The sequence below is a fragment of the Anser brachyrhynchus genome (genome assembly GCF_964034855.1).
Source record: "Anser brachyrhynchus genome assembly, chromosome: 4".
NCBI classification, from domain to species: domain Eukaryota; kingdom Metazoa; phylum Chordata; class Aves; order Anseriformes; family Anatidae; genus Anser; species Anser brachyrhynchus.
The window spans coordinates 77,890,202-77,916,473 of record NC_137698.1 but is presented as its reverse complement, the minus strand read 5'-3'; the positions used below and the strand labels follow the sequence as shown (position 1 = coordinate 77,916,473).

At 55.2% G+C, this 26,272-nt stretch overlaps 1 protein-coding gene and 1 long non-coding RNA gene across 5 annotated transcripts in view; one reads left to right on the top strand and one right to left on the bottom strand.

The window, feature by feature from the left end:
* The window catches only part of LOC308195149, a 27,868-nt gene extending 1,991 nt beyond the window's left edge, over nt 1-25,877 (top strand). Inside the window, exon 2 of the long non-coding RNA XR_013951289.1 lies at nt 100-25,877. This is a non-coding gene — a long non-coding RNA (uncharacterized lncRNA). The remainder of the gene's footprint in view (nt 1-99) is intronic.
* The window catches only part of EXOC6B (exocyst complex component 6B), a 292,399-nt gene continuing 287,376 nt past the window's right edge, over nt 21,250-26,272 (bottom strand). For all 4 annotated transcript variants that reach the window (XM_080592091.1, XM_080592089.1, XM_080592090.1 and 1 more), the window contains one exon: nt 21,250-26,272. In XM_080592091.1, coding sequence (XP_080448217.1) covers nt 26,146-26,272 — 127 coding nt within the window. In that variant the 3' untranslated portion in view covers nt 21,250-26,145.

The window sequence follows — 26,272 nt, the reverse complement described above, 5'->3', positions numbered from 1 at the left end:
TTGCTTTATTTTTCTTTTCTAAGCAAGCAGCTCATTCTGAAATCACCTTTTATTTTCCTCTCTATTTAATGCTTTCTCATCTCCCATCTCTTTCTCTAGCACACCAATAGTTTCTGTCCGTGTTTCAGCTGGCGCGCTGGCAAAACCCACCAAGAGGGGAATTGAGAGGAATTGCAAAGGCACAAGTGCGATTTTTGATTTTCTTGTCCCATTCAAAGACTGGTTTCATTACACCATGCACAGGAGTGTGACACTACTTGTATTTGCTTTAAATTCACCCAAATAACTTTGATTTTTGATCCAGGACTCCCTGCTAACACTGCGCTGCGAATGGATTTCGTGTTGCTACTTCTTTTCGGTCTGATCATGGGTTGTCTTTCTCGCAGGCATTAATAGTCTCTGCTCTGACAGCCCTTTTATGGCTGATTTTGTAACTTTTATGCTACGGATCGCCACGTACTTTCTAAACGCTGAACCACCTGTATGGCGAATAAAGCACGGGGGACGCGGTGCGATCCCCCCGGTGCTCCAGGAGTGCAGCACAACGTATGGAAGCTTTGCATTTCCGAGCAGTCACACCTCCAGCTCACTGGTAATTTAACCAGCGGCCCTGCCAGGCTATGAATGAAAAAAAAAAAAATCTACCAAATCTACAATTTAATTTTCCCAACCAGCTTCTTGCTCACTTTTGCAACGTTTTAACCCAAACTCGCAGGGGAGCCCCGCGGGGTCCCAGCGGCTGGCAGATCGCATGCAGCACCCCCCCCACCTAGGAGCAGGCCCCCGCTTGGGGCTCGGCGCTTTGTTTTGCTTCGCTTTTTTAACCAGGCGCCTTTAAAGCCCCGCGATGAAATTTAGAAGTTGTCATCACCGGCTTTTTCACCCCTCGGATGAAACAAAACAACAACGAAATCCCTTGGCAGAGGCGGGTGGAGAAAAGGAGGGGAGCGGCGGCGGGGGGTGCGCTGGTGGGGAGGGACGGGGGCTGCTCCCCAACGCCCACCACCCACACCCACACCCCGGCACCCAGGGGACCCCAGTGGGGCAAACGCCACGGAGGGAAGGGAAAAGGACCAAGAAGCGGGACACCGCCGCCACTTACCGAACCTCGACGCCCCGCTCGACTTGGGGTGCCGCCGGCCCCCTCCCGCCCCAGCCCGGCCGTCCCGCCGCGCGCTCCCCACGCCGGGGCGACCCGGAGTGCTTTATAGCCTGAAAGCTGGGGTGGTCCCCGCCCACAGGGTGCTGCCTGAAAATCGGTATTCATAAGCATTTAGGAAGGATGACAATGTAAAGCTTCCTCTGTGCCCCCCCCCCCCCCCAAAAAAAAAAACACACCCGCCTGGGACCCCTCCGCCCCGCTTTTTCCTCTCGCTTTGCCGCAAAACACTCATTGAAAAAAAAAAAATGCTCAAATAGGCTCTCAAATATCGTCTGCCCCTTGCAGGAGCAGCTCGTGGTTTGTTTTTTTTCTTCCTCTCTTTTTTCTTGTTGTGTTTTTTTCTTTTTCTTTTTTTTTTTTTTTGAAAAGCCTCCGAAACCAGAATGTTTCTGCAAAGAGTTTATCAAATTACATTTGGTGACAAAGAGCTAAAGTGCATTTTCTTGAAGGCCTGACAATTGGGGAGCCATCAAGGAAATGAAAAGAATGACAGAAAACCAAAGGCTTTTGTCAGATGGAGAAACGCCATCGAGAAAAGCCAGGGTTGGGGGCCTTTCGGCCGCGGCAGCTTTATTTGTGTTTTGGTGGCTAGCGGCTTTGGTTTCCTTTCCACTTTCTTTTCCCAGGTGTTAAAGTCAGGGCTGCGGGGAAAGGCAAGGCAGCGCCGGTCGGTTTGGGGGGAACTGGGCAAATCGGTGATTTCTCCTCTCGTTTTTAACAAGATGCCAGTGTTTAAAAGAAAAATGAAGCCCCTTTAGAAATGTGAGGCTGCCGAGATAATGACTGCGATCTCGCTAAGACTGTATGGGAACAGGTGATGCTTTTTTCCTTCCTTTCTTGTTCCCATCCGTCCTTTGTTCAATATGAGACCAGAGAGAGAAAGAAGCGAGATCATTTTGATATTCCCCTTTTTGTGCATACGTGGTCTCCCAAGGAAAAGGAACGCAGCTTGGTCCGGCTCCAGGCTTTATTATAGATGGTGGCTACAGAGATACACACAAAAAATATATATATAATAAAAAAAAACAAACTCCTCTTTTACGTACTATGAAGCGAGAAGCGTGGTGTCCGGCTCCATTTGTGTCCCATCTGTCCATCCATGCCCGAGATTCTGCTCGCAGGTGCAACCCTGCATCTCGGCAGCATTTTCCACCCCCCCCGCCCCTTTCTCCCTGCAGTGCCCAGCCGAAGCCGTCCCGTCCCTGCCTCCCCTCTTCTAAACCGATCGCCTCAAGCCCCTCGGCTCGGGGAGCATCCCAAATCCCGAGCCCCCACAGGCATCCCTACGGGAACCCCGCTACCCCTTGGCTCGGGGGCTGTACACAGGCAGGTTTGGGCTCCTGTTGCTCTTCTAGGCGCATTTTGCAGTTTTCTCTGCCTGCTTGCGAAAATAGAAAGATTTGAGCTGGGTCAAATACGCGGGGATGTGACTGTCTTCCCCTGCAAGCTGGCAGCGTTTTCTGCACGTTGTTAATCACCTCAGGTATCCAGGGCCTTTCCTCGATGTTTCTCGGTTTGAAATTTTTACTGAGAGATCCTTTCCTGGGTGTCCTCCCCTTTTATTTTTTTCTTCCTTGTTTTCTGGGTCGTTTCCCGTTTTATCTTCCTTTCTAGTATCTCTGCCCTAAAAATCTGGTTCAGATGCCTTTCCGAAAAACAACCCCGCCAGCCCTTGATGGTATTTATTCTCTTTTTTTTTTCCTAAAAAACTTCCTCTTCATTCTGCTACCAGCAAAACCGTCCTCCTAAATCTCAGCCCTGTTTGAAAACCATCCGGCTTTCCCCCGGCCTCGCTCTATGCAAGCAGCAGATAATTACTAGAAAGGGTGGGCTGCGAAGGATTTTTGCATCATTGCAAGAATACAGCCACTATTATTCTACATGCCATGCAGCCTTTTAGAAAATTAAAAAGGCATAACGAGAAACATCTTACCCTGCTCTGAAGGAAAATAAACTACGTTGAAGTCTCTCCATTCATCTCCAGAGAAAATGCCAGCGTAATCCGAGACAGGGACCGGCCGGGAGGAGGGAGGGGTACATGTGTGCATGTATATATTTTAAAGCGATGAGACTTTGAAGATGCTGCTGAAAAAAACTATTTATATCCCAGACCTTTTAATACAAAACACTGCTGGAGAGGCAACTTCAAGGACGCACTGCTGCAGCGGAGTGGGAAGAATTTAAAGTTTGCTGAGAAACCTCTTCCCGAGCCCACGTTTTCCTGGATGGAAACGCCGGGCGCACGTGAAGGGCATTTCACAAGCCGCTTGCACGGCTCGCCTGGGCTTTCACCAGATTCCTCTTCCCCTTCCCTGCTGCTGCTGCCCCCTCTCCCAAACTCATTCAAAGCCCTTTGAAAAAGAGTCAAACAAAATACGTAGGAGGAGAGCGGTGGGAACCTCGCTATCGGGCAGCGCAGGGCTGGAGCCGCGCGGCCACGTCCCCACGGCGCTGTGCTGCTGCCCGCTCCATCCAGCCATGCCTGGGCACTTACCGAGTCCTGCCGGGCAAAACAGGGAAGGGGATGGGTGTAAAAGAAGAAAAAGAAAACAAAACGCGACCCAAATGAAAAACATCAACTCCCAAACGAGAGGAAGTTCGTCATGGAGACTCGTCGTCTCCCCGAGCACTGAAACGCAGGGCTCGGTGCACTCCAGAAACACAGCCCCATGTCGGAGCTGCTGGCGAGGTGATCCTAAGGGCCCCGAGAAAAAAAAAAAAAAGGAAAAGAGAAAAAAAATAAAGCATTGCCTATCTGTGCTTTTTGTTTTCTTTATTTCTTCCCCTTTTGCTCAAAAAGCCGGGGATGGCATCCGGCTCCGATGGCAGAGCTCGCCCACAGCTGGGTGGCCGGGCTGTTTGGGGTGCAAGTGCTGGTGGTTGGGGGCACCCAACATTTTGGGCACCCACCTGGGGTGAGGGACATCTCTCCTGATCCCACAGGCTCCGTGCCTGCAGCACTTGCATCTCTCCAGGCCAAGGAGCCTGAAATGAAGTGCCCCTGGATGGGGCTGCCCCTTCTCTGCAGGTTTATTGTCACCACCAGGCACAAAAGCACCTGATGGTGCCACCAAGGGGGATGCTTGGGGGGGAAACTCGGGGTGCCCATGTGAAAACACTTACAAGGCACGCGCAGGAGACACATCAGAATTCATCAATTTATGTTCTGCTGCTTTTCAGCAAAGGAGGAAGGGACGACACTCCTCTGGTCCTCCAGGACCAGAAAGGGAGAAGGAGCAGTGAGAGGGGGAGGCCGGGTGAAGAGGAAGGGAGCAGCTTTCCAGAACTCCTATTTCTAGTCTGGGGAAGTCTGGGGAAGTCTCCTGCTTCCCTCAGGGACACACGGGATGAAACTGAAAGCAGCTCTGCTTGTTTTCTTGAAAAAAATGCATCCACCCCCTTTCAGGTAGCACCAGCCTGAATCTTTCAATCTGCTGCTAAGGTCCTGGATGGAAAGGGACCACAACAGCCCCACTTCCACCCGCAGCACACATCGGGCACCGCTCATGGACCAGGTGGGGCATTGCTGGCTCTGAGGGTATCTCCACCTCCCTCTGAACCAAGGGTTTCCCGTGTCTGGATTTAGGATTTCCGAGTTGCAGGGAGATGTTCCTATTAGCCATGCAGAATATAAATGTGCCTTAAATCCAAATTCCACCCACACTCTGAGTTAAAAACCAGGGAAAGCAATTCGTAACCACTTTGAGCCACATGCAGCTTTTGGGAGAAGGCAAAACTGATTTTCCTGCATAAAATACTACGGACTTACCCAGAGGACAGAGATCGGCAGCTTCAGCAGTGCCCAGGAGCTGTGAGGGTGCCCCAACGGGTGGCTCTGTGGGTCAGGGGCAGGGGGGGCATTGCCTCCTTTTTTCTCCCCTCCTCCTGCTCGCATGCCAGCGAGCAAAGCTGTGAGCGGGTATGAAGCACCCAGGGTGACGAGGCCCCGGAAAAAAACCTTCGCAAAGGGCTTTTGGAGGCCTGGGTGAAACCGTATCAGCTCTCGGGATCTGGCAGGCAGCACAGGGAGGAAGTTGTTAGCATTTCGGTGCGAGCAGGCACCTGCGCAGCCCTCCTGCCTCTGCTGTGCCCCTCTCCATTCACGCCGGGCACGTGAACAGTCACGGTTAGGAGCACAAAACCTTTGCACAAAACCCCGCCGAGTGACCCAGCAGCTAAAAGCTCATTTGCATTCATTAGCGGTCCCCAGCCAAGCTCAGCGCTGTTCCCGCAGCCCTGCTCTGCGCCTCACCGTCCTCACCTGCCCCGAAAGGTCCCTCTCTGCTGCTGAAGCTCCAGGGATGCTGCTGGGCCCGACACCGATCGAGTGACAGAGACAATGATTTGCCCTGAAAGAGGATGCATCCCCTGGGATGCTGACCTGGGAGGCTCTGCTCTGCACGGCCGTGTCCCCGCTCCCAGGTCCCGCTCCCACCCATGGAGCTGGGTGGCCATTCCTGGGGGGGAAATGATCGGGGATTTGATTCCCCCCCCGCATCCTTCCAATGGGTGATGGGGTTTAAAACCTAGGGGAGATGGGGCATCTGTTTTGGCATGAGATTTTCATGCAAAGGGCAGTTTGTTGCGCATGCACCCTGCGGGCATCCCCCATCTCCCTTGAGGGGCTCCAGGAGATGCTCTCTGGGCCTCCCCAGGAGGAGCACCCCATGGGGACATCCTGGTAGCATCCCAGTGAGTCCTCCTTAATTCCTGTGCATGGGGAAAACCCTTCACCAAGGGCCTCCAACCTGAAATCAGGGTCCCCAGACCTCCTGCATCTGGAGTCCAGCCCCAGATAGCACTCTGCCCCGTCTCTCTAACCAAGAACAGGACTGTAGTAAGTCCGGAGCTGCACCAGCTCTGTTTGCACTCCCGTGTGGCTGACCCAGATCAGCCGGAGCTCAGGGATTTCCCCCTGTGTCAATCATACCCAGTGCAGCATCAGAGCAACTAAAACGCGGGGATGCCCAGGAGGAGGACGGATGGTGGGCATTGAGCTGCAGGCAGCTCAGCGGGGCTGTCACCACCGCAGCAGCCCCAACAGACCCCGATGCTCCACCAGCCACAAGCACCTCGTGTCTGTACCCCCGGCTCACAACGTGGGTGCGCAGAGGAAGCCCGTGGACACGGCGACCCCTGGGACGAGGGACCAGGAGAGCCGCTGGCAGCCCCCAGCACCATGAGATGCTCATGCTGCACAAAGCCACGGCCCCGAGGTGGGCTAGGAGGGACGGGGACGGAGGGATGGAGCCCGATGCTCGCAGCTGCGGCAAAATCTCCAGGGCTCCGGGACGTCCTCCGCTTCGCATTGTCCACCTCTCGCGCTAGACGGTTCTCATTAAGGCCCGCAATTGATCTCCTGTCTTTAAAGGAAATAAGAAAGAAGGAACAAACCAAAAGGGATCCTCCTTCCTCCAGCCCAGGGGAACAAATCTGGCTTTAATTTCTTTTCCTTTTGTCATTCCAGTCGGGGATTTCGCTTTAACGACGCTGCCTTCCCCATTCCTCTTCTGCTCCTCGAGAAACTGGAAAGCATCCCCTCCGCTTTCTATGTTTCCTCCCTTTGTTGTGTGATTTATGAAAGGAGTTTTCCCTCCCTGTATCTTTCTTGCTGTGAGTCGAGGACCCCCAAAAAGTGGCTGTCCCCACCCCGGAGTTCAGAAGAGCCGCTCTGCGGCGTGCTCGGGGCTGAGACCGGCGCGCAGGATTTCATCTCCTCTGGGAAGGTGCTCGAGGAGCACATCCTCGGAGCTGTCCTTTGGGAAGAGCCTTCAAATCCATGCTGTGGACAAGCTCTGCTTTCCAGTAAGGGGAGAAAAATCCAGCACCCGGCCATCCACACAGAGCAGGTAGGAGGAGGCAGAGGACCCGATCCCCCTAGCCAAACCTCGCCGCGGAGGAAACCCTGCTGGCAGCGCTGCGGATGTCCCAGGGGGATGGCAAAAGCCAGCTCCCTTCCCTGCCCTGTGGTCAGCCCCTGGCACAAATCGTCGTGGTGCACTTGGAGGGTGTGAGAAGGACCCGACACCGCTGTGACAGGGAAAAGCAGCATTTAGGAGCATGATGGCCTTTTAAGAAGAAAACGCAGCCCAAATAATGGCCTTTAAAGCAGAAAATGAGTCCAAAGTATGTTTGTGTGCTGTTGTTTTGTTGTGTTTTTTCTGTTTTTTTTTTTTTTTTTTTCCATTTGGCATATGCATCAAGAAGTTATTAAAAGGAACTGGTTAAATATCTCATTAATGAAGATGAATGAAGACTCAGATTTGTTTTTAAACAGTTCAAAGCAGTCTTGTTCTGACCTCCCAAAGTGTGTGTGTGTGGAGGGGGATCTCAATGCTTTAAAATGTTCCTTTTTTTTTTTTTTTTTTAAGCAGCTTAAACTGATTTCAGGGCCGGAGCTGCTGCTCCACATCCTGGGAGGGAGAGATCAGCTTGGGACGTGAGAAAATCAGTTTGCGGCGCACAGAAACGTGCCAGGGGTGGCGGGGGCTGCTCCGCAGATCACCCACCCTCCTCATCCCACCACGAGAGCTGGGCATAAAGCAGCTCCGGGGGACGAGACAGATCCTGCCCCTAAAATTCGAGCTAGTTCTCCCCATCCCACACGGTGTGCGGGATGCAGGTTGTCCCATCGCCACCGTCCCTGCCACCAGCCTGGGGTCCCGGTGTCCCAGACGTGTCCTGGGGCTGGGTGGGACGGGCTGTCCACCCGAGCCCTCATTCACATGGCAAAACGCCCCGGCTGCCCCACGAATCCCCGGCCCCAAATGAAAAGTATCCCAGCGCCTGCGAAGGGCAGAGCCGGGAGGGAGCAGGGGAGGAGCGGGTTTTCAGATTGGTTTTTGATACACAGCCTAAAATAAGGCACAGAGGAGCTTCTTCCAAGAATGATTGCATTAAAATAGCCCTCTCCATTACACAGACACTAATAGAGGCTCAGTGCATTATTTCTATCAAAGTGCAATTTGCATTTACAAAGGGCTCCCGGGAAGTGATGGATGGGGAAGGAATGGAGAAAGGCTTGTAAAGCTGAGCGTGCTCATCTTGGAGTAACTTTCAAGCACAAGGCTGTTTTTCTTACACCTTCCCCTCCAAAGAAACTCGTGACGTCTGCTTAAATGAACATTCAGGCTCTCGCCTTTCACCCCGCAGCCCATCAATAAAAGCCGGAGGAGCGGAGGAGAGGGGATATTCATCTATCTTCATTAGGACTCTGGCCAGCTCCTCTGATCACCACGTCGGCGTCGCCGGGAAGAGAAAAAGCTACTGTTCCTCTCCCCGGCTTCCCCGCGCGCTCGCCCAGCCGCGGGCGGGCTGGAGAGCCCCTCGGGGCGGTGGGGGAGGCTCTCACGCCATGGTCTCTGCCCTGATCTGAGGGGAAAACCGAGGGGACTTTGGCCAGGGGGGGACTTCCCCCACCTCTGCCCCCTCGCAGAGGCTGAGCTCCTGCGGAGCAGAGGGCAGCGAGGAGAGGGTGAAGGAAACACCGCCGGGGCCAGGTGAAAGAGGAGGCAAACCCCGTTAGACAGACAGAAGATGACGTGCTCGTGGACTTCTGGTTTGAGAGCTCAGCCCCACCACCCATCTCCACGTAACCTCCCACGGGTAGCCTTTCAGAGGCCCTCTCTGGAAGAGGGGCATCATTTCGGGAGAGGCATTTCACACACACACACCCCCCCCCGCTCTGCTCAAGCTTTCCTCCCACGGACACGCTGGAAAGCTCAGGTCCTTGAGGGTCCTCTGCAAACCTTGCTGGGGTGCCAAGGAGAGAAGCCACCTGCTGCTGGGCTCGGGGATGTCACACGACTGTCACCAGACTGCCGCCCTCTCCCATGAAGGATGCTCCTGGGAGCCAAGTACTGATGGTCAGCTACAGAGCGAACAGAGACCTCAGGTTTGGGCTTCAGGTTCTTTCTGAAACCCACCAGCAGCTCTCCAAAACCCTTCTGAAACACACCAGCAGCTCTGCCAGCTCTGTCCCTGCTCCCCCCCGAGAGACACCCAGTTCTTCTGCGAGCCGTGGTGGCTTCCAGCAGCAGCACTCCCCGCTGTCCACTTACACTCTGAAAAATAACCAAGGGTTTCTTTGTCAGACTGGAAATGTCTCCGCCTTTTTATTTCTTGGAGACTTCTTCCACTCGTCCAAGCCCCAAATGCCCCTTCACCATACCCTTTATCTTTTGTACTTTTTTTTTTTTTCATGTCGCACTCCTGTTTTTCTCTTCTCAACCTTGATTTCTCCCCAGAGGAGACCACGCAGTCCTCTTGCCTCCCTTTTCTGAACTTTCTGTAGCTTATTTCTAAGAGAAAGATGACTGACGGTGCTCACAGCTTCCCAAGCAACCGCATCATTGACTTGCTGAGGCAACATCACCATTTTTTATGTCTCACCCACCATCCACCATCTCATCTATCTCTGGATGGATGCTGGCTTGATGCTTTTAGGCAAGGGCATGGTATAACACTGCAATTAATCCAAACACCTGCCTGGAGAGTCAGCAGGCACAAGCCAGTATCACTGCATTGACTTCTGTAAAGTTTATATTACCTTGCAAGCAGAGAGCAAGCCTTTAAGAGCTGTCAGACGTCAAACTTATCCTACCCTTTTGTACTACCTTTTGTTCACAATGTTGAACTTTAAGACATTTTTCCATGACTTTATGCTGCCTGATGTTCAATGTCCTTGGGGATGGAGGTCCAGAGCAAGACTGCAGTGCCTACAAAGATATCGCCTCCTCCATCAGGTATTTCCCACCTCTATAAGTTTTTGCCCAGTGTCTATCAAAGCAGGCTTCTTGGCATCCAAAAGACACCATCTGAAATGGGAGGGAGCCCACAGACCAACATGTTTTAGCAGCTGGAGGAATCACTTTATAATGAAGAATAAAATCCCAACTATGCATCTGTTCATTGGAAATTCATTTGAGCACTGTGACCTGGTGAAGGAGCCCGATGATCAAGGGACTGGCCTGAGAGAGCAGACATCGGGGCACAGCTCCCTTCTCTCTGTCCTCCAGCATTGTGTGATGTCTGCCTTCAATCCCCTCGTGTTTTTTATCTGGAGAGGCAAGCGGCTTCTTAAAGTGGCTTCTTAAAGCCACCCTATGGCCTCACTGCACTCAGTGCACTGGGACCTGACCTCCTCTGGTCTCCATAACTCAGGAAGAACATGAAGCAGTGGGCGAGAGCTCAGGGAAAGCCACAAGACCCTCCAGGAGCAGGACAGACCTCAGAAGACCTTTGGGCTCATCACAAACCCGCTGCTGACAGCAGGTAGGGTTCGTCTCCTACACCGAGCTGTCCACGAGCAGGGCATCTGCTCCAGGCTCACCCCGTGAGGGTAGGTGGTAGCAGTCAGCAGAGAGACATCTTCAGAGGTGGAGGCATCTTCAAAGGTGGAGACATCTCCTCCCAGGGCTGGTACCTCAAAGGCAAAGGGTCTGCTCATCCCTGGAAGCACCCCTTAGGGTGGGATGAGGCTCTCACCAGCGGGGCCTCACGGTCCGGCATCGCCCAGGCACTGAGTGGCAGGTGGGGCTCCTGCTCTGCCGTGGAAAGCCCTTGGGCTGATGCCCTCCGCTTTTTAAAGAGGGAAGAAGACAATAAACGAAGATAAGAGCAAGGAAGGAACGTGGCAGTACACTCTGGGGTTGGAGGTGTGAGAGTTGACCCAGCAGGCACAGTCACCGGGACGAGATCCAGTCCTGGCTGGGAGAGTCTGCGTTGTCCTTCAGCTCTAGAAGGACACCAGGGATCTACAGATAGGTGAAAAGCATCCCACATTTAGATGAGAAAGCAGGAATCATGTATATATATATATATACACATATATATATGCACGGGCATCAACTTCCCAAGAGCAGTGAGGGATTTGTTGGATTTTCATCAGTTTGGAGTGCTTGCCTCAGATTTTTTTTGTCCCTTGTCACTCAGGGTGGTCCAAAGCCCCGCATGAGGCACGAGCCTAGGAAGGGTGACCCCTTCCCTTCTGCCTGGATACAGATGGGTGCCCCCAGGACCAGCCCCTGCTCCAGCCACCAGGGGAACCTTATCACCTCTGCCTTTCCTGGCTTACCGTTCTGCTTTTTCTGCCTAATTATCTGACTGACATCATTAAGCCATGCTCAGCCATCCTCAGCCAGGGCTTTGCTCGAAGCTCGCTCTACCCCGGACCCACAGAAGGGCTCACGTGGCTGAAGAAGTGTCCAGCTCTGCTCACAGAAAACGCTGCTTCTGCTCGCAGCCCCCCCAGGGCTTCAGAAACGGGGAAGAGCCACCACCCTCTCCTCTCACGGCTCACCCACCCGGGCAGTCGGAGCTGGCTCGAGCGTGTCCCTGCTTCACAGAGCCCTGCGGGGAGATGAGGGCACTCCGTAGGCTCTTTGCGTAGAAACAAGGGGTTTTGCAACTGTACAAGGAAGGAGGGCTAGCGCACGGAGATAAGAGAGCACGTAGCTATTGCCACCGCTGCAGGTTTGCCCTCGGTCTCTGCCTGCCCTCCCAGCCCAGCTCTGCGCACCCATCGCAGCTCTCGGCTCCCAGACCCACGCAGCGTTATGCTGTTGCCTTTCTTTTCCTGTTTGCCGATGGAGGAGCGTGTTTGAACAAGGCATTTGCTTTGTAGACAATGCATAAAGGGCTGGGAGCAGCTCTCTGACCAAGGCTGACCTTCAGCCCCGTGTTCATGAGGCAGCCCCAGCAGCCTCCCCGAGCCCGGTGCACCGCTCCGTGCCAGCGTGGCTCCACCTTGCTCGGGAAGCCAACGCGCCCCGTGGTGGCCCTCCATGTGCCACCCAACACCCGGGAGGGCTCGCCAGGTCCCGTGCTCAGTTCCTGCTGCCTTAGGAGCGAGCGCATCCACAGGCAGTGCAGCAGGTTAGAGCAAACACCTCCTTGTTGTACCTCTGGGGATATTTCGGTCTACGGAGGTCTTCAGCCCATGCCAACAAGGACACCCACAAGCTCAGCTGATAGTTCTCCATTGCTTTGACTGCACACACAAGAGCTTTAAGGCAGGATTTAGTGACCCACACCCAGCTTCCCAGTGTCTGAGGCATGCTGGGGTGTCCGAGAGGTCCACACAGAGCCAGTGGAAGGAGCTCAGCACCCCTGAGGATCGCATCCTCCTTGAACAGCAGCCAGAGGCCGGGGACTCCCCATGTCTCTAGAACTGGCACTCAGAAGATGTCTGCAGCTGAATTTCACCTCTAAATTTAGGTGTTGGGAGCCGAATCTCACCTTGTGTCCAGCTGCAACCTGTTTACCAGAGACAGAAGAAACCCTCATTTTGAGGCTGAAGGCCCTCAAAGGCAATCTCACTCAAGCTGCTGCAGATTTCATGAGCGTTGCAGTAAACTGCTTAGTTCCTAGCGTTGGGAAAGAAAAATGTGTGACGGGGGAGACCCGAGGGAAGAGGGGGTGATGACACTACTTCTCCTGCAGCAGCAAAACTGCTTTAGGAAGCCCTGTTCCCAGCTGGCTTACCCACAGGATCATTGCAAAGCTCTGGGTTTAAGCAAGAAATAAACCCCTGGAAGCAGCGTTCACAAGCATGGCTCTCAGCCCTTGCTGACCCTGGATCCATGCAGGGGTCCCCGTGCAGGACCCGCTCCAGCCCCAGTGCTGACGACAGACCCTGGTCCTCCCTTGTCCCAAACCTCCAGGGATGGAGACACGGCCTCGTCGCAGCCCCCCGCACAAAAGCCTGTCCTCACCGTAGAAAAATGTTCCTTCAACCTCTCTGGATGTAATTTAAGCCAATTACCTCCTGTCCTGTTCCTGGTGAGCACGGAGAACAGTTCATTCCCTTCCTCTTTGCAGAAGCCTGTTACATATTTGTCGGCTCTTACAAAGTTTTCCTAAACTAAACAACTGCGAGCCTTTTGATCTGCCTTCCTTGGCCATGGCTCCCGGCCCTCTGGTCTCTCTCGCAGCCCAGCTCCGGGCTGTCTCCAACCACCCTGCGTCCTTCCAGCAGATTTGGGGCCGGAGATCTCAATGGCACCGAGCTGGAGATGGGGAACGGGTACCAGCACCAAGCTCACACCTTCCCTTGCAACCTCTTTCGACAAAGGAAAAGTTTTGCAACCTTCCTTCCATCCTCTTTGGGCAAGGAAAACGGTTTCCTTCAGCACCAGGTCCCCTCAGCCCTGCTTGGGCATGGCAGATGCGCTCAGCTTTCCGTGGGTGCACCCAGCAGGGTGGGGAGAGCAGTGGGAAAAATATTTAGAAGGGAGCCAAGCAACTGAGGTGTGTCTGAGAAAGTGCGAGGTGTGCTTCAGTCGCTGCCGTGTCGACACGGCATCGGGGTGACTCCAGGGTTAAGGACGCCCCACGTCTTCACAAATACCACTTTCACCTGCTTTCTAGCAGTTCTTGGAGGAAAAAAAGTAAATAAAAAAAATCATTCTCAAGATTGAGTGAAAGAAAAGCAGACAATCAGAGTAAGCCAAAAAGCAGAGCAGGAGGCAGCCCCCTGAATGCCAGGACACTTCCTCGTGGAAATCTCAGCGGGCACATCTCATCACCTCCCCGAGAGGTAGAGCAGAGGGGCCAGGGAAGCAGATTTAGGAGCGGAGGAATCAGCAGCTTGGGTGGCTTGTGGTGGCCACGGAGAATGAACTGGTATGAACTGGTGCCAGTTCATACCTGCAGAGGATGCAGTTTCAGAGGGGAAGCAGCTTCCCAGGGGGCCATCAGGAGCCGGCTGCATCTCACCAGCAGGTAGAGGAGCAGGGGCTCCTTGCTGTCCCTGCTGCCAGGAGCTGGTCCTTTCCCTGCGACAACACCAGCTGCTGCAGACCTGGCCAAAACCATCAAAAATAAGCATCTTGGTTAACAAAAAAAAAAAAAAAATGCTACTGTTAATTCATACGAATGTTTGCAATTATAATTAATTACCATCACTTAGGTATTCAGGGCTGCATGTTTGGTGAGCAGCCAGACTCGAGGCGTGAGCTGTAAAGGAGAGCCTGGCTGACCACGCCGGCGCTGCAGGAGCACGGAGGCTCCAGCTGCAGCGGCGTGCCCGACGTGCCCGGGTCTGCCCTCCAGCCCCGAGGCCATCAGGCAGGGACAAGCCTTAGCCCACTGAATTACCCTCCCCTCCCTGCCAGAGCAGGGCAGCCACATCCAACCCGCCTGGTGGGAAGGGTTCGGGGCCACGCAAACTCCCGAACCATGCCTGAGAATTACCTGGGCGAGCGCTAATAATTTAACAGAGAGGATAATTGGTGTCTGAACCCTGGAACTGTTTAATTTGCTGGGATAGACGTAGCCCCGGGGGCCTCGCTGCAGCCCTAGCTGGGAAAGCATCCCAGAGGCTTGAAAGTGCTCGAGCAGGTGTGAGATGTTTTCCTGGGTTAGGACGAAGGGTTTGGTCTGGGGCCAAAGCCGGTGGTGGGGAGATCTTGCACCAGTAACCCCAAAAGGCCAGCCCCGACATATTCTGTGCTCGGTGTCCAAAGCCAGGCTGGCTTTTCGGTGAAGCCAGCGCTCCTTGTGCGCTCCTTCCAATGCCCCGGGGCCAAACCCCAGCGAGATACACATCTACCCCTGCGTGCCACCACACGTGCACACGAGTCCTGGGCTGCAGACAAAGCTCACAAACATCTCCCGATGTCAGGGAACACCAGAGCCGGGCAGGAAAGCTGTGACTTCACCTCTTCTGGGGCCTGGACATGCAGAACCGTCCTCACGACCACTTGTTGCAGTGGATTTTCTCCCTGCGTAGGTCACCACTGAGCTCTCAATGCTGGGATGTGCAGGGAATGATGCTAGGAGCTAGGTGTGGACCCGCCTGCACTGGGGGATGAGCTGGCTTTGCAGCCCCGTCCACTGAGCTGACAGCAGAGTTGTCTTCTCCCAGGCGATGCCAGAGAAGGGCGATTCGGGGCCGAAGCTGAAACTAGCACACAGTGCGTGGTTCTGCTGATGAGCTGCTTGACGTCTCCTGGCTCTGCTGGTGAGATGAAATAGATCAGGAGAGCGGGAGATCAAACCTCGCTGCAGCTCTGCAGCACTGGGGCCGCCACTGAGAGCCCCCCTGGGAAGCTGCTGGCTCCCACGGGCAGCGAAGGGCACTGGGACGTGGTGCTGCTGACACCACTTCTGGGTGCCACGGGCTCGCTCCACGCTGAATCACAGCTCTGGGGGACTTTTGGCCAGGTCTTCAGTAATAAAACACAGCTCACAGGTCTGTGTCACCCTGCGGTCTCCATTCACCGCTTAACCTGCTACAGCCCTAAAGCTGCTGACAGCACGTGCACCCCGCAGCCCAGCTGTGCTACTGCAATTGTCTCCCTGTAAATGTCATTGAGATCCCTCCCTCCACCACTCGCTCTGAGATGAACAAAATATTCTCCCCATGAAGTATCCAAAGGGACCCCAGAAGTCAGGTAAGGATCCAGAAGAAAGTTTTGCTTAGCCCTCGACCCCTGGGGAATGCCAGGATAACCCATTTTACAGCAGTTTTATGTAGGTAATACCCACCAAAAGCAAATTTGGGGAATAAATATTAGGTTCCCAGTGATCTTCTCCCTCACAAAGCAAACTTCACTGCCTCAAAAAGCCCCAAAGCTTTTGGTGCAGCGAGCAGAAGCAGCTGCAGCTTTGGGGGTTGGGGGGGGAGCTGAAGGAACCACTGACAGCACACGTGGGGGGCTCCATCCCTGTGCAATGTTAAGGACATGAAGGACACTGCTTGGTCTCCTCCTCTGTGGGTTTCTTCTAATTTGAATCCTGACGTAGTATGGAAGTGGAGGAGCGTAAGACAGGGAGGTAGGGGTGATGCGCTCAAACATGACAGCCCGGGCGCTGTTTGCCTTCCTTTCTTGGACAGACGGGCACAGAATCATAGGGTCGTAGAATCATAGAATATCCCAAATTGGACGGGACCCATAAGGATCATCGAGTCCAACTCCTGGCACCACACAAGTCTACCCAAAAGCATACCCAGAGACCAGTCGGCCACCAGGCTCTGCCCTGGAGAACCCATGGCTTCGGCTTGTTAAACAGCAGGGCTGGGTGAAAGCTTGGAGCCAAAGATTTTCAGGGGGAAGAGTCAAGTGCTACACTTATCCAGGGCTTTTGCACCTCATGATGGAGAAACATCAGCAGAGCTTCAAACGGTAGCGGTAGGAGGGGGCTGCAGCGCATCCCCCACAGTCTGCACGGTCCCAGCGGCAGGGGTTTGTTACAGGACCATGGCTGGAGAGGGACCAGGATCTCCTTGAAGCCCCGTGCAGGGGGTGCAACGTGTGGCCAGGCCACCAAAGCAGAGGCATCCAGGTCCCGCCACGCCACCCAGGGCTGCACGCGAGGACGCGGACGGCGAGCGCACGTCCCTGCGCCCCCTCCAAGAGCAAGCCCACATCTGCAGCGGGCCGGCTAATGAATACAAACGACCGCCCCGTGCCCCGCCGGGGGGTCTTTAACACTTCACACGTCTCGGTGACGTTGAGTGATCATCTCCCAAACCCGGCTCGGGCAGCCCCTCCATCCCACGGCGCGCGGCGCGGAGATGAATGACTGCCGAGGAGACTCGGCCTCGCAATAATTTTTCATCCACGGCGTTGCTTAACCTTTCGTGAGCAAATCAGATTTCCCCGACGCTGGCCCGGGCGCCGTACCTGCATTAAGTATTGCTGGGTCAGGGAGGGGCAGCCGTGATTTATGCCTTCTCCCCGCTAATCGGATTCTGGGGCAGGCAGATATTGATGGGTGCCTGCCTTTGATCCATGGCTCTCGTGAGCCTTCATTCAATTACTGCCCCGCAGAATGCAATTAGCAGGGCCGCGAAGCCACGTGGGCCTCATAATCATGGCTCGCGGTGAAGATGAAGAGGCTGTCACCGGGAGGAAGGCTGCCTGGGCCCACCTGGGGATCGGACGCGCTACCAGGCACTTGGACAAAACCCTGGGGTGCACTGAGGAGGAAAGCAGAAAAGTCCTGTTTCCTCTCAGTGGTCCTGCCCTGCTCCTTTCCCCTCCCGCACCGTCAGCACGCGGTGCTCCCACACCCTCGCCCTCCTTGCCACCCGCCGTCAGCATCCTTCCCCTCTCTCAGCACTGACCCCTAAGCCGCGTTACTCACCGCACGACCCAGTTTTACACCCCAAATCCGGTTGCTCCACCTCCCGCCTCTCCCTGCCCACGTTTCTTGCCCTGCCCGTAACGCTCCGAGCTCGTGCTCCTGGCCCTCGCCCATTCCCCTGCCAGGGGAGGCGCAATCCCTCCCCCGGCTGCTCACCCACTATCACCCGAGCTGTCTGCTCCTCTCCCTCCCCAGACTTGCTCTGCTCTGCAGCCTCCTCCACCTGTGCTCTCCGGGCATGGGACGTCAGCAGCTCCTACCAGCTTTCTTCCTCCACTTTGGCTTTAAACCCGCCACCCTGCAAGCTCCGAGTCCTGCGGGTCCCCCTGCCCACCCCCTGCCCGCTCTCAGGGGTGGGAGGAAGGCTGTCGAAGTCGGACGCATTCTCTCATCCACCTCAGGAAATCTCCATCCTGCCCGAGCTGCCTTTGACCCATGCCAGGAGAAATCTGGCAGCGCCGCAGCGCCGCAGCGCCAGCAGGGGTGGTGGCGGCGATGCCAGCGGGGAAGAGCTGCACAGGCACAGCGAGCAGTGTGAAGGCAGAAGGGTGGCACTTGTGAGTGCCAAGCCCTTCAGATCAAAGGGACCAGCCAGGGGAAGGACCTGGATGTGCTGCTCACTGCCTACAACGAAGCAATTTTGGTCCTGCACAAGGGACCGTGGTGCCTGGGGAGACCTTTCCATTGCGGCAGTAGAGCACTGACGGCCCTGCGCCTTCCCGTCCTGGGCACCTCTTTGGTGCACACACATTTTTGGTTCACCCTGTAGAAGGAGGAGAGGGCTGGGTTGGAACAGGGATGGGGAACGGCAACCAGAAAGTGGAGAGGAACAAAGACGGGGAGCTGCTGAGCTGTGCTAGGCAGGGAAAAGCCCAGGTGGGAAGGGAGCGAGATTCCTCGCTGCACATCTCAGGAGAGCAACCGCCAGGGAGGAAAAAGCGCGGGTGAAGGTGAAGAACAGGAGCTGACACAGAAGCAAGTGAAAATTGGCCACACGTAAATACCAGCAGGGCACAGGTTGGAGGCTTCCAAGCACCTGAGAGGTGAGATGCTGGGCGGCCTCTGGGGGTGTCCCGAGGCAAAAATGCTTCATTCAAAGGGGGAATTTAGACTGAGTGGTGTCAGTTTAACACCACAGGACCTAATGGTGTCAATCCGAGCTTCCAAGAAACGAATGCCCAGATGGAGGCTTTGAGGTCTGATGGCATTTGGGGCAGGATTGGCCTCAGGTATTTGGGGCAGCATTACCCTGCCCGAGTGCAGACACCCACCTCCGACCTAGGCACCCTCGGGAGCCGGTGAAGATGAGGGGACTTTGGGGCCATCTTTATCTGGCCCTCAGCTGGCCTGGAGGTTGCTTGGGAAGGTTTTGCCTCCCCCAACAGTCTCCAGCCTCCAGCCTCCACCCAGACTCGGAGTTTAGTTATCACCCAGCAAGGTTTTTCTCCCTTGTTGCCCTTTGCTGCAGTTCTCTGAGGAGCTGAATCCCAAACCCACAAGCAACCACAAGCAGGGAAATTTTTTTCCTCCCCGTTTTCATCAAGGCAGGAAAGACAGATACTTCTCAGCAGATATTTCTGAGCACTCATTTCCTTCTGTCTCTGTCCCTTCTTGCCTTCACCTTGATTTACCTCTTCACCTCCTTCCCTGACGAGGTTGGCTGAGGTTGCAGGAAAGCGGAGCTGTCAGATCAGCCTGTCTGGGGCCCGTGGGATTTTCCTCCTTCAGGCAGCTTTAGCTGCAGTACCCAGCAGTGGAGCTGCCACGGGGCAGAGAAAGGACAGAAACGAGACTCCACCAAGCTGCAGGGGGCTGTGAAGGTGGTGGAGATGTGACCTGCCAAGGGAGCTTCGAGCAGGGGCCCCAGAGCAGGCTGCAAGGTCCAAGCACGTCGGGGCTGTGCTGGAGCTGCTTCCCCTGGTGTCTGCAGCCCCACGAAGCGATGGCGATGGTGGCAGCCCCGCCACACGTGGCACTTTGCTCCTGCCTCCTCTGTGCAGGAAAAGCAAAGCACCGAGCCGCACAGAGGTGTTGAACCCCGGTGCAGAACTGCCGCGTCCTGCGGATGCCAAAAGGAGAGCCATCACTCTCCCACTGTAAAGATGAGAAAAGCAAGACACAGACAGCCAAAAGGAGCAATCCAGGGGCACGCAGCATGCTCCCTGCATCCACCCAGTGACCCAGCATCGGGCCAGAGCAAAGGTCCTGGTGGCACAGGGACAGGCGTGACAGATGAGGTCTGTCTGTGCTTTGTGCCACGGAGGAGCACTGGGGCCTTGGTGTGACATCTGCCTGCTGCAGCATCCCTCCTGCCCCCCCAAAACGTACCTGGGGCTGTAGCACAGCGCTCCGCCGGCCGGGACGGTCCAAGGAGCTCTCTGCCCAAAGTCTTCTGCTGAGCCCTGGGGTGCTGGGCCACGTCTGGGTGCTCCAGGGCATCTCCAGCTCCCCTGCTGGGGCCGCGTCCCCTCTATCGTGGACCTGAGCCTGGAGCAGCACAAATCCAGTCCGGCCAGGCCAAGAGGACAGAAAATGAAGTCAAAGTGCTTGACCCAGGCCCTTTGCATGGAGCATCCCCGTGGCAGCAGACATCAGGCTGATCCAGGGTGCTGCACCAGCCATCGGGTCCTGGGGCTTGCCCCAGCAATGTGGAGCAGGCTGGATGGGCTTGGGGGCTCCCCGTGGTTTCGGGGTCCCACCTGAACCTGAGGAGGAGGCACTTTCCTTTTTGTTCATTACTGCCATCACGAGGCAGCACCCCAGGACATTTTAAGGTGGATTGATTCACTTTGGGAGGTTCTCATCTCCCTTTTATCCCCTCCTGCCCCATGTGCATGTGTAAATGCTCTCTGCAGAGGTTTAGCTAAAAAGGAGCACCGGGGAGCACTTCTCCTCCACGCTGCACCGAATTAACATGCAGGACTCCCTGCCACAGGACATGATGGAGGCCGAACGGGATAAACAGATTAAAAAAGAGTTTTCGAGGAATTTGTGGAACACAATCGCGGCAGCCCCCAGGCAGCCCCGGCTCCTTTTACACAGCTGCTGCTCTCCAGGAGGGCGTCCCCCAAATCTTCTGCTCCTCCACCGTCCTCCTGAGCCCTTCCATCATCCTCCCCACCGCCCCTATGGGGGCAGCACCCCCGGACCGCCCCAGCTCGGGGTGCTCGGTGTCACCCAGCTCCGGAGATGCCCCGGCTGAGGCTGCACCTCTGTGCAGTTCCCCGCTGAGATTTCCCGGTTAGACAGTTTTTAATTAGTGCGTGTCACGTTGATTTTGTATCACTTTAATTTCCTAATCAACGTGCCGTGCGGCACCAAGGCAAACGTCTTACAGAAACCCAAGCCTACTGCACATTTGGTGCCAGGGCCGGGAGGTATTTGGGGAATCTAATACCCCAACGCGGTTAGGGCCAGAAAAAAAAAAAAAAAAAAAAAGCTAATATAATCATCGAATTGCGAAGGATGATAAATACCATGAAAGAAAATATGCAATGTGAGCGGGAAAAAAAGATTTCCCATAGAAGGCTAATGCAATCCCCCTCTGCCTTGATGAAGTGCCTATTATCTTTGCTCTGCCCTCCAAATCTTAATTCCTGCTCAGGATTACTTTCCCCATCTGCAGACGTAGATGCAATCAATGAGAGCAGAACACACATTCCTGGAAGGCGGCTACTTATTCAACTCGAGGCTTGGGTTTAATCATGGTTGTTTATGGCAGAGGCCAATTAAAACAGCCACTGAATTAGGCAAAAATTGGCTTGAGCCCCCAGCATGCCAACGCGACGCAGGGTATGGGAGCCGGCGCTCCTTCAGGGGTGGATTTCCCAGGACAGACCCTAAAACCAGGCGGCAAACCCTTGCTGGCTGCACAAAAGGGACGCTGAATTCTGTCTTTTACGGGATTTGGGTTTTTTTTTTCTGGATGGAGCCAGAGAGGGCAAGGCAAAGGCAGCGCTTTGAGTGGCGCACAGAGCCACAGCGAGCACAGGCACTTAGGTAAACAGTTAAATGCTGTATTGTTTAATGGCAGTTACAATAGGATAAATGTACAGTCGGAATCAACATGCTAATTTCTAACGCAATTTAACCTGTAAACCATGCAGTCCGTTTTTTTTTTAATCAGTCCGTCTTTTTTCTTGTTGTTTTTTTTAATCAGTAGCTCTGCTAGTGAGTTTTAAGGAAAACCGAAAAAAAAAAAAAAGTTCCCTTTAAAGTTAAACCTAATTTACTAATTTTTCCCCTTATTGTGCAACGACTTGTGCAAAAAAAGCTGTTTTCACCACATCGTTAGTTTACAAACTCACGCTCTCCCCCCCCCCCCCCCGCCTCCGAGATGAGAAAAGGCAACGCAAGCAGCCAGTGGGCGCCGAGGGCTGGGGGCTGGGATGGAGGAGGGGGCTCCCCCAGAAATGATCGATGGGTGAGCCACGCCAGGCACCTCGGTGCCAACGGGATTCCCAAGGGAGGCAGACGCACGACCCTACAGAAATTGGGGTGCTGCCCCCCGACCCGGAGGAGCGGCCGCGGGGGCGAGAGAGGAATTGCAAGGCAAAGAGCAGCAGCAGCACCTTGGGAGGTGATGGGAAGCGACCTGCTCCCAGGACTCATCCCGAGCCCCCCCTCATCTGGTGTTTTTGGGGCAAATCCTGCCCAAAATCTCTTCCCTCGCATGCACAGCTTGCCCAGCTCGCCGCACAGACGGGTCCATCCTGAACTCGTTTGTGCTGAGATTTATTTTCAGGTCGCGTGCCCTTCAGCCTCCCCGTGGAGAAGTTGCGCCCGGGCGCTGTCGGGGGGGTGTACGGGGCTTCTGCCCCCCCTGGGGCTGTAGGAAATGGGGCACAGGCACCCTGAGACACCCTGGCAGCCCGGGGATGGGCTGAGCACCCGGCGGGGTGGGCGCTGGATGCTGCAAACCAGGCGATGCTCCGAAAAGCACCAAACCAGACCTAAAAGGAAAGCCACACTGAGGTGCGAGAGAGGTAGGAAACAGCCGGGGACAAGGATTCCTCTGCTCGGGGGGGGGATGAGATGAAAGAGCTGACGGCAACGGAGGGGTCCCCAGCGGCACGAAGCAGACACCTCCAAACACCCCAAAATGCCGCAGCCCCCCCGGGGCAGCTGCTCCCCACGGAGCCTGGGCTCGCGGCCGGATCTAGAACAAAGTGCAAAAACTGCGAAGAGCTTCGGACTTGAACCCCAGCCCTAGGAAAACAAAACCAGAAAACGTCCCTTTCTCCCTCGCCCGCCCCGAGGCCGTCCCCTTAACGCAGCGCTCGGGTTTGCCTGCAGCTTCGTGCCTTGGAGAAGGCAAAAAAAAAACCTTCCTGCAACACAGAGGCTGCATGCACAGCCCCTGCGGCTCGTAAGGAAGGTGAGACGTGGGCACGCTTCTCAGCAAGGCAAGCTTTTTATGTATTTTTTTATTATTTTTTTTAAAACCATTTTCTTTTTTTCCCACTGGTGCTGAAATACGTTTGCCAGGCTGGGGTGCAGAGGGAGGCTAACCCAGTCTTTTCTACAGCCACTGCTTTAAAAAAAAACCTAAGGGACGAGCAAGGTATGTACACGGGGGTGTTAATAGCAGCATTGTTGGCTCCGGGGGTCGCAAATCCACAGTTGCAGCAGCGGGGTCTGCCCCTGCCTCCCTAGTTATAAATTTCTAGCAACAACCCTTCCCTCGTAAGCAATACCATCCGTATCGGAGGATACCAGTCATTAGTAAGAGATTTAGAGGGGATTTTAAACGTCTTCCAGGGCTTTTTCAGCAATCTGTTTAAAAGATTAATTTTATTTTGAAGGGATGGAACTGCATCTCTCGGAACAAAAAGTTAATTAGGACCAGAGCCCCGAAATTCCATTTTTCATCTCTGTTATGTGACTTGTGGTTAGGTGCTTGACCTCCCGAAATCAGAAACTCCCTGCATCTCCCCGTGGCCGGGCCGGGCTTTCCCAGCAGCGAGTCCCGGCCCCAAAGCGAGGTCTCGCTCCAAGCCCCGGCGGCTCCAGGGTTTGCGTGCAGGCACCAGAGCTGCCTTGCACAACGCGATGCTGGAGCCACTCCTTGGGGAAAAAAAAAACAAACTGGATTTTAGAGCCAGCAGCAGGACCTTTTCCCGGTGCTGCCAGCCCTGCTCCTCGCCGCATCCCGCGGCGGACACACGGGGAAGAAAAACCATCAGCGCTGCAAAGGCACCGCCTCTGCCGGCGGCGAAGTCGGCGGCTGACAAATGCGATTAAAAATTGTGTTTGACAGCCTATCCTCCCCCTAATAAAAACTGGAAATGCCAGAGTGCCTTATTTGTCATGCTCGCTGATGCTCGGTTACGCTGTTGCCAGCATCTGTAGCAGCTTGATTGCGAAGAATTTTAAAGTGCTTGTTACCACCGAAGGGCCCTTCACGCAAGTGCCCCGTGGACGGAAGCCTCCCCTGCTCCTGCCACCGCCTCGTGTCTGGGTTTTCCTTGCCAGCTCTGGCCTCTGGAGAGCTCTGTGGCCCGGCCGAGGCAGGGCTGATGCTGGACCCAGCCGACCCCACCTGCTTCTGCCACCATCTCGCACTCCTGTCCCTGCGCCTCTCATCACATCGGCAGCACCAGGGGATGGGGAGGAGGGACAAAGAGCCCCCGAGGTCCTGCGGCTTGTGGGATGTGGCTCAGCTGGAGGGCTGGGAGCTCCCCATTTTCTCTTTCTCAGCTGTGAAGGATTTGGGATGCCAAGGCAGAGCTTGAGGCCACCTGGGGCTCCCACACGGGGTGAAGCCCCCAGGCTGGGTCACGCTTGAGCCCAGCGCTTTGGGGAGCAGGAAAGGGGTCGCCAGCGGGGTTTACCTTCACTTGTCCCTGCCTGGAGAGAAAGCCTTAGCTTTCTTTTTCTTTTAGCTGGGCTGCATGCAGAGGTGTCTGCAGAGATGATCCCTCTCTGGCCACGCTACCGACAGTTCTCACTGAGCTGCTCCCTTTTCTTCCAGCCTTCTCGCACGTACTTCAAAGAGGTGTTAAGACAAAAATACCCTCTGATCCCCCCAAGAAAGAAAGGAGCCGTGAAGTGAGGGTCCAGCATTTGCTCTTCCCTCGTGTTAATGGAAATAATCCACTGGTCCTGGCGGGTGGAGATTGCCGCGATGGGACAACAGCCCCAGGAGCTCATTGCTTGCAACGTGCCTGTTCACTCTCAGGGTTAAGTAACACGTACCCTTATCGAAAAGAAAACAAAAGAAGTATTGCTGAGGACCAAGGAGGGAAGATAAAGCCCCACGCCCTTCGTGCATCCAGAGCTGGAGTGGCAGAGGAGCTCCCCAGGCAAGAAACACCAAGCAAACCGTGCTCGTGGCCAGAAAGCAGAGAGACCAAACGCCTCGAGAAAGCGGAGCTGCCGTCCTGCAAACCCCGACCCGGCAGCTCTGCACCCCTCGCTGAGGGCTATGAAACCCTTCCCCAGCTTCCAGGAGAGGCTGGAGAGCTGCAGACCCAACACATTCAAACGTCAGAAAGCCTGCGCTGCCTGTGCCCCTGCTGGAGCAGCCCCGCCGGGGCCGTCTCGTGCCCAGCGCCGTTCAATTCCCTGCGGCATCGTGGGTTGGTGGCGCAGGGGGAAGCGTCTGGATGAGCTTTCACCTGCAGTAATTGGAGTCAAAAGGGTAAAGAAAAGATAAGGGCAAAAATCCCCTCTCTGTAACCCGAACCCCGGGCTTAGCGCCCCGCTGACAGCAGCACTGGGGTCCTCCAAGGCCGCCCTGATGTACGGGCGCCTCCAGAGCGAAGAGGGGAGTTTTGCCCGCAGGCACTTCAGAGCCGGGCTGGGGGTGCGTGATGCTGCTCTGGGGTCACCTCCCACTGCCAGCCTTTGGGGACATCCAGGAGGCTCCCGTTTGTCACCCTGGGGAGCCTGCAAGGCTGCTCCGAGCCAGAGCGCGCGTGGGAAGCGGAGGGACGTGGCACCAGAGCAGCAGGAGAGGGGAGATGGGGCACCAGCATGGAAAAGAGGTGCGGGGAGAGGACGAGCTAAGCTCTAAGGTCACCCCACGCACCAGGGAGCCCTGTCTGCCCACAGCCTGAGCGGGTTTCCCTCCTGGCACCGTGCTGGACACAGCAGCAGCACCCTGGCGCCAGACCGGCCCCGCAGGGCACCCCGCTGGCTCCCCCTCTTCCCATCTACCCAACTTCAAGCCCTTTTACATTCAGTGCCGGTCCAAAAGACACCGGCAGGTCCTAAATGCAGAGCTCAGGGTGCATCTGCTCCCTTACAGCCCCACAGGAATGGGCTACGGCTCCCTGCAAGCCACCTGAAACCGGGGTGGGCATCAAACCCTACAGGAGGAGGAGGCGAGAGGCTGGGGGATCACTTTTGCCTCTCTTCCTTCATAAACCCAATCCGCACGTTGGCAAGGCAAGCGAGCGAGTGACCCTCTTTCTGAACGCGTGCTCCTTTTCACCGGAGCCCACGAGAAGAACCTGAAACCACGACTCCTCCCTATATTTTTTGTTTTCGCTTGTTCTGCAACTGAATAACTTAACAAAAGGAAGTCAAACCAATTCTTTGAATTTGGCTTACCAAAAAAAAAAAAAAAAACATAGTCTGGGTGTGAACTTCTCTTTCAGGCTTTACCGTCCCTTTACAAGCCCCTGAAAATAGGAGTTTGTAATGGAGACCCCTGCCAGCACCCTCGCTGCACCAGCACAGGCAGCGCTGCCTCTCTTCCCCGGGATTGCTTAACGAGGAACGTTTGGTCAGAAGGGTATAGGTTTCATGGGTTCTATACAGGCGAATAAAAAAATACATATATATTCTCTTTGAACAAGGATCCCAAGTCCGGGCGTGTGGAAGGCTGCAGTGCAGGGACCGGCGCGGCGCGGGTCCCGGAGTGCGGTGGCGGGCGGCCGCGGCCCTCACGAGTGATGGCTGTTGATGAGGCCGCGGAGCTGCTTGGCCACGGTGTCTATCAGCTTCTGCTTGTCCCGCTCGTTCTTCCGAAACTGGGCGAAAACGTTGTTCTTCCTGCTCGTGTCTCGCATC